This window comes from Nestor notabilis, unplaced genomic scaffold (assembly GCF_000696875.1).
Source record: "Nestor notabilis isolate BGI_N333 unplaced genomic scaffold, ASM69687v1 scaffold5338, whole genome shotgun sequence".
In the NCBI taxonomy this organism is placed as follows: domain Eukaryota; kingdom Metazoa; phylum Chordata; class Aves; order Psittaciformes; family Psittacidae; genus Nestor; species Nestor notabilis.
This window is the reverse complement of record NW_009939482.1, coordinates 14428-22317: the sequence shown is the minus strand read 5'-3', so window position 1 is coordinate 22317 and position 7890 is coordinate 14428. Positions and strand designations below refer to the sequence as shown.

Genomic DNA, 7890 nt, shown 5'->3' with positions numbered 1-7890 from the left:
CCCGCGTCCTGAGGGGTGTTGTGCTTCCTCGCAGGGTGTCTTTTATGAATAATCAAAAGCCGCAGAAGCCGACGCTATCAGGGCAGCGGTTTAAAACTAGGAAGAGAGGTAAGCGATCGGTGTGTGCTGCTGTACCTGCTGTCGGTGCTCGCTGTGCGTGGCCCCCCACGAAAAGCCCTTTTCTGACCACAAACCAATGTTTTTACACAGCTCCTCTCGTAACTCTTTTAAATGAGACCACACCAAATACCAAGTGTTGATACTAACTTCGGGTGCTGGAATGATCTCTGCACTCGTAAAAAATATTTGGCAGTCTCATTTTAAGTTGCAGATGGATTTACTGTGATGCTCTTGGCTTAAGGAACAGTCGATGTAGAACTGCACTGAGTGTGTTTAGCCCGAAAACAAGAGTATCCAGTACCCCTGAGTTACAAGGGAGCTCCAGCACAGGCTTGTTGTAGGTTAATGCGTATCTCTAAGGAGTATCTAACCCAGTAAGAATTTCAGTGTTAGTTGCTGGATAAAAGTCACATTTTCCCCTTAATGCTATAAAAATACCTGGTTTGAATTAAAAAAAAAAAAGAAAAAAAACCAACTTCCCGCACATGAAAAAAAAATTAAAACCCACCCACAAAACAAAACAGTTCAAACCCCCACAAACACTCCCACCACCACCACCAAACACGAACATCAAAGTGTGGGATGTGCAAGTGTCTATATCTGTGTGTGCAGTTATTCCCATGAGAAGCGTTTATGACTGAAGAGGTGTGATGAGAAATTCAGGATTTTGGTAGTGGGGTTTTTAAGCCTAAAGAGGAAGCGGGGCAGCTCTTAGAGTTTCTGTTTAATACTGTTTTACTAATAGAGCAGTGTTCCAGCTCAGACTGACACCATTGAGGATATGGTGTACTAATTCAGCTGTTAGACTGGATTAGTAATTAAGTTGTCAGAAGTCCAGGTTGACTTAAAGAACCTGTTTTAATGTTGAGGTAAAAGCCCCTCAAGAAGCTGTTGAAGTGTGTCGAGCAGATGAAATGTTAGCATCACGGGGGTTCTGTCTCTCTTTAGGCATTTAACCATAGTTCGGCTTCCAGGCAGCTCTGCAGTAACAGCCTCATGGATCTGTCCTGGAAGAATAACAGATCCTGTATTTCCAGACTTCTACCCATCTGTTACCAATGTGTTGATCCTTGCATTGAGTGTAAGGACACTAATCTGCCCCTTAGAGGAAGGTTGCTAACAGATGCTAACAAAACTGTCTGAGCTGTTACTGACAACACTCACAGTAAGATTTGCAACTGAGTTCTGTTTCTTTGGAAGCTTTTCCTCTTACGGTTTGAAAAATCTAAGGACAAATAGGTGAGTAGAGTTAAAAGACCTGTTCCATTTAAGGCAAACTAATGAATATCAGAAACAGCTGTTTTTCTTAGTGCAAGTACAGTAAGAATTCAATTAGAGGTAACTAAGGAGTGGTTTAGCTTTTTAGTCAAGCTTGACTGAATAGCAGGCCGAAGGCAGTGAAATTTCTCACTGCTATATTGACCTTTGAAAATCACTTTAGGCTACAGTTAATACCAGTTGTCAGGCTTGTCAGTGCAAGTTTGGTTTTGTTTGGGTTTTTTGGGGTGTTGTGGGTTTTTTTGGGGGGGGTGGATTTTTTCTTTTTAATAAGATAGAAATGACAAACTAAACAAACCCCAAGCGGTGGTGTGTGGCAACTTTATTTCAATGCTTTGTTTTTACAGATGAAAAAGAGAGGTTTGACCCTACTCAGTTCCAAGACTGTATTATTCAAGGTTTAACTGAAACTGGCACTGACTTGGAGGCAGTAGCAAAGTTTCTTGATGCTTCTGGTGCAAAACTTGACTATCGCCGCTATGCAGAAACGCTTTTTGACATCCTGGTGGCTGGTGGAATGCTGGGTAAGTTCCTTTGGTGGGGCTGTTCTCAGCCTTTATTCTCTTGACTCTACAAAAGCTCGCTTTTTCTTTCAGTGTAAAAACTCTGCTGAAGAGCCCATTGAGTGTGTAGTACAGGGTTTAAGCTCTCTGCAGTAATTATCTGATCATGTTAAGTGACTGGCTAAGCAATTGGATTACTGTAGAAATACTCTGTATACCTTACCTGCCACAGTCTGGCTTTTTTCTAAGTGCAGACTGTACAAATTTGGTCTAAAGGAAAATACATTAGAATTTTTTATTTCCTTCCGGGATTGGATCCTGACTCTCTAGTCAAGTTCATTTTTGATTTGAGATGGATGAATGCTCATTTCAGTTGTGTGGTCTGTGATGACAAGGTGAACGGAGTTGCCCTGAAAGATTCTAACGTGATCCTGTGCTTTGTGCATATTGCCCTGTTATTTTGGAAAGTAGTTTTGTTTACAGAAGAATCCAATGTGCTTAGTCTTGGAAACGCTATTACAAATTGTTTGATGTTGACAGCAGTGAGGCCATGGGCTCTAGCAGATGTCAGGGAGTGAGAAATGGGGTGGTCAAGTCAGCAGAAAACAGGGAACCAAGGAAGTGAAATGTGATGACAAAGTCTTGTAAACTCTTGTGCACAACATGTGTAAAGAGCATAGAGTGGGACAGATGCTCACCAAACAGGTAAGAAGTAGTGAAGCTAAATGAGGTTTAAAAGTAGTTAAAAAAAAAAGTGGTACTTCAGATTTATACTTTAAATTTCCTGCTTGACTAAATACTGTTTAGTGAGAAGGGGTTCAGATGGCAGGGACCCATTTAAAATACAGGCTGTGAGGAGGATCCCTTATGTTGTCTGCCAAGGCTGGAAAAGGTCTGTCTCTGGTTTTAGCATTTGTTATGCAATAGCTGGGGGGGAGGGGAGAGAACTTACATGGGAATTTCAGCAGTTACAGATTTTCAGTAATGTAACAGAAATAGCTCAAATTACCTAAATGCATAGGGGAGGAGAGGAAATACCTGATTCTGAGCCACAGACAGACTGTGGATGGCAGTTCTGCAATGGGGGTGGCTGGTTTGGGAGGATGCGTCTGTTGCATGTTGGGGACGACTTCACGCTGGTACTTGCAGAAATGTCAGATGACTTGCTCAAATGCTGAAAAGCAAGGCCTTCAAAATGGTTTAACTTCATATGCCTGCTTATCCCGAACTGTTACACAGACTGACGTTACTGTGGTGCTCTTTTTAGCAAGAGGCTCCTTTGCTGATGTTACAGGAGGTGGTAGCATGAGTAGGTAAACTTGGCTGCCACATGGAGCATTGCTACTTGAAATTGTTAATGTACGGATTGTTACAACCTGTGTGTTCACATTCGAGTCCTAACCAGTGTCTGCTGTGTTAGAAAGTGTTCCTTCGAGGAACGAGGCTGAGGAGGGGAAGGGAAAATGCACTGCTGCATTAATGGTGATATTAGGGGTCCTTTACTCAACTCCTCTGTAACAACCAGCTAAGTAGACTAGGTTTAATCTTTAGTCATACAAGGCTGAAAAAAAAACTGGCATCCTATTGCCTCATCACCTTTTAATACTATTGCCATTAATGCTTATCTCCATCTTTAAGTCATGTTTCTGACTAACACATAACAAAAGGATCTCCCTTATATGTAGGATGGCATAAAAATAGGTAGTAAGGTATTCTGGCACTGGAGTTGGTGGCTTGAATTCACCCTAGTTAGGTGAGGCAGCCTGGCGACCAGTCAAGTGCCTGCATTAAACTGAAGAGGAATGGTGAAGAAGCATCTTCTAATTAGCAGCTAAAAAGCTGAAGTGCCTTTCAAGACTGGAGTGCAGAATTTTGAACATACATCTCCACTTGTTCCCTGTCCTGTTGTGACTTAGTCTGGTTATTTAAAAGACACTTACTTACTGCAGCAGACACTAAAAAGACACTTGCCAGGATTATAAGCGGTTTTAGTGGTTTCCTTTAAGGGAAGAGGACCTCGTGTGCTCATGTTAACTTACCCATATGAAAAACAAGATGCATTGCCAATCTGTTTAGCAGTAGGGGGGACAGAATATTTATATGGACATCCATAGGCTACTGATTTTAAAGTTCCATTTCAGCAGTGGAGCACATGGAAGTGTAGGGTTGTCTGCAGTGATCCAGTCATTCAGTTCATGAAAGGACAACTCATTGCATGTTAAAAGTATTGAAATTCTTACTGTGGGGAACTGCTGGGTATTCTCACTGAGTAGTAATACCACTGACACAGAAACTCTTCTTTAGCCCCAGGTGGTACCCTGGCAGATGACATGACACGCACAAATGTCTGTGTATTTGCTGCACAGGAAGACCTAGAAACCATGCAAGCATTTGCTCAGGTTAGTTCTGTAATAAGCACGATTTAACTTACACTGTTACTGGTCAAAAATGAAATGTTTGTGTAGTTGGAAGTTTAGGTAAAAATAACACATGGCTTTAAGAAGCTTACTGGAAGAGGTAGAGTAGCACTGTTCTATGCTAAAAGTGCTCTAAAGAATTCGGACCAACTTTACTGAGCTAGTTTTTTTCTTTTTTCTTCCTTTTTTCCCTTTTTTTTACCCTTTTTTTTCTTAGTTTCAATTAAATGATAGTCCAGAGCAAAAAGTAATACTTCTACTGTATCTTCCTAGGTTTTTAACAAGCTAATCAGGCGTTACAAGTATCTGGAGAAAGGTTTTGAAGATGAAGTCAAAAAGGTATGGAGTAGCTCCTTAACAGCAAACAGATAAACCTTTGAATTCTGTTAGTTAATCACTCTACAGAAGAATTATATCATACAATGGATTATTAAAATAGAATACTTTTAAGTTGTTAATAGAAGAACAGCTAGCTTGCGTGACTCGTGGAGAAAGTGACTAACAGTGAACTAGTACTTCTGCTAGTTGAATAGCTTGGTTGAAACAAAAGTGTCTAACATGGGGGCAGTAGTCAAGTTTTAGTGAGAGATGGTAGTTTTATGGTAACTCTTCTTACTTCCTCTTGTAGTTGCTGCTGTTCCTGAAAGGGTTCTCAGAGTCTGAGCGGAACAAACTGGCCATGCTGACAGGTATTCTGCTTGCCAACGGGACGCTTAATGCATCAATTCTCAACAGTCTTTACAATGAGAACTTGGTTAAAGAAGGTAAGTGTTGCCCAACTCTTACTTTAGGGAAGGATGGTGGTGGACAGAACCATGACAAGTTAAGCAGAAATTGCAGTGACAGTACACCCTTGCAACTCACTAGCTTCATCTAGTGATAGATTTACTAAAGGATTAACAGAGGTAAATATGCTGCCTCACAACATGGAAGGCCCTGATAAGTCTTTTCAGAAAGCTTGTGTGTAGGACTTCCCTGTGTGACACTGGGGTTGCCATCACTGCTGTTGCCCAGCAAGGTAGTACTGTATTTTGGAGGAGGACCTTTCAGGATGCAGAAGGTGTGCTGTTTCTTCAGGCTTCTTCATAAATTACAGCAAGGAGAGTTAAGTTTAGTAGAGGGAAGTCTTTGTGATGCTGAGTGGTAAGAGAAGTCCAATGTGCCTGAGACCACAGTACCCTCAGGCAGAGGTACTGTGAACTGTGGTGGGTCTGCCTCTGAGTACAGGGGCTACTGCTTCAAGCAGGGCTCTGACAAACCAGGTGCCGTGTACTCTTAGGCCTTTCGATTCCCTTTGTTTCTACTGTCAGTAGTAACAGTACTACTCCGATTGCACAGGTGTTTCTGCAGCTTTTGCAGTCAAGCTGTTCAAATCATGGATAAATGAGAAAGATATTAATGCAGTGGCTGTCAGTCTTCGTAAAGTCAACATGGATAACAGGCTGATGGTGAGTACCACTGAAATTACTGAATTACTACTTAAGCCAGTTTAGTGACTGGCATTTACCAGCAAAGCACCCAACATGCATTTGCTTTGTGAAAGAGTTGTAAACTTTGTTTTCAGGAACTCTTCCCAGCCAACAAACAAAGTGTTGAACACTTCTCCAAGTACTTCACTGAAGCAGGACTGAAGGAACTTTCTGAGTATGTTCGGAACCAGCAGAGCATAGGAGCTCGGAAAGAGCTGCAGAAAGAACTTCAGGAGCAGATGTCTCGGGGAGATCCGTTCAAGGATGTAAGTATTTGGCTGTAGACAAGGTGGGATGCTTTTTATTTTTCATTTTCCTGTAGGAACTTTGCTCAAATTTTCTGAAATACAGCAGCATTTAGTACTAATCTGAAGATCTGTGCTTAATTAAATACTGAATTTGGCTCTCGCTAAGAATTAAAATCGGGACCAGGGTGCTTTGGTATTAGCTTTGTAGTCTTTCCTTAACGTCCTGAATCTTGCTGTATGACCAAAGGGCTGTGTTTGGTTCTGAAGGCTTCTGGGTTACATTTAGAACAGAAGTTTTAATTTAGCTTAATGTCATATGTGGCTTATGTGCTGACTCTTTCATTCTGACAGATAATCTTGTACGTGAAGGAGGAGATGAAGAAAAACAACATCTCAGAACAGACTGTGGTAGCCATAATCTGGTCAAGTGTAATGAGTACGGTGGAATGGAACAAAAAGGAGGAGCTGGTAGCAGAGCAAGCCATTAAGCACTTGAAGGTATTGCAATTTAAGTATGGAGATTAGCACCTGTTGTGTAGGGCTTGGGCTTCCCTCTGTCTCCAGCTCCCTTTAAAACGAGTTGAAGCCTGAGTTTCCTCCCTGATGCAGAGACAGCAGTAAACAGGGAAATCCTCCCCTTGTAACTGTGGTATTATAGTCTGAGGTACTGAGGCAAAAGCAGTGTGACTTCCACAGAAAGCACTCTGGGCTGCGCTGGGGGTTGCACAGTTGCTGATGGAGACTGCATGAAACCAGTCTAGTTCAGTGATAAATGTGAAGTGCTCCGTGTGTGCCAATCTGTCATTCCTCTTGCAGCAATACAGCCCTCTACTTGCTGCCTTTACTACCCAAGGTCAGTCAGAGCTGACTCTTCTGTTGAAGATTCAGGAGTATTGTTATGACAATATTCACTTCATGAAGGCCTTCCAGAAAATAGTGGTGCTCTTCTATAAAGGTAAATTCTGTGGAGTTGTAGGTTTTGAGGGGGGAGAGTGGTTTTGGATTTTAAAGCCTGTATTTGCAGAATGCTTCAGTCCTGATAAGACCTTTAAGGAAGATCAGTGCTACAACATTGCACTTCATGTGCTGAAAAATTTTCTATCTCCTGTTTCCAAAGATGGAGGAGTAAAATGCAAAGATGGATGTGGCTGTCCTTGTTCAGAGGAGTACTTCCCCATGTCCAAAGATGCTTCCTGTCTAGTCTTAGATGTTCAGAGTTGTGGTAGATCAAATCTAGATTTCTAAGGCTCTTTTTCACTTTTTTATGTTAGGGAAAGATACATGATATATGTATTCTTAGCATGTTGTCTGAACACGGACTGTGAACAGCCAGAGACTGAGACTGCTAAGGTGTTCTGGGGTGCTCTATGCTGTTAAGAGGCATTACTAAAAAGCATGCTGTGCACCTGTGGAAACTCCACAGGAACAGAAAGAAACTTGTTGCTAAACTGAAAATTGTATTTTACTTGTAAAATTTAAGAATTTGCATTTGTTCTTAGCTATTGAGTGAAGTTTTCCTTAGAGTGTTATTGCAGATAGTTGTGAAATACCCCGGACTTGTAGTGGGAGTGATAGTGCACTCCTCAGTGCAGTGCTTTGGAAACCCTCAGCAGCCAACATGAAACATAAGGTTCTCAGAATTTTAAACCAGAAGGCACTCCTGGTACAAGTGTATCCAGGCATACCCAGGGGAGGAGGATGTATTGTGATGCTTTTAGGGCAGGAAGCAAAGGCTGCCAGCTGGGGCTTCTCTGCAGCTGCTGTTGAGTGGTTTGCTGTATTAAGACTGCTCTTGCACATCTTACAGCTGAAGTTCTGAGTGAAGAACCCATCCTCAAGTGGTATAAAGATGCAC

At 41.9% G+C, this 7890-nt stretch overlaps 1 protein-coding gene across 1 annotated transcript in view; it reads left to right on the top strand.

Moving 5' to 3' along the window:
- Window positions 1–21: 21 nt before the first annotated feature.
- BZW1 (basic leucine zipper and W2 domains 1) overlaps window positions 22–7890 on the top strand; it is an 8645-nt gene continuing 776 nt past the window's right edge. Inside the window, 10 exon segments of the mRNA XM_010019864.1 lie at window positions 22–108; window positions 1746–1922; window positions 4206–4300; window positions 4592–4657; window positions 4947–5082; window positions 5657–5766; window positions 5883–6053; window positions 6387–6533; window positions 6852–6990; window positions 7843–7890. The exon segment at window positions 7843–7890 is cut by the window's right edge and continues 14 nt beyond it. Coding sequence (XP_010018166.1) covers window positions 45–108; window positions 1746–1922; window positions 4206–4300; window positions 4592–4657; window positions 4947–5082; window positions 5657–5766; window positions 5883–6053; window positions 6387–6533; window positions 6852–6990; window positions 7843–7890 — 1153 coding nt within the window. The 5' untranslated portion in view covers window positions 22–44.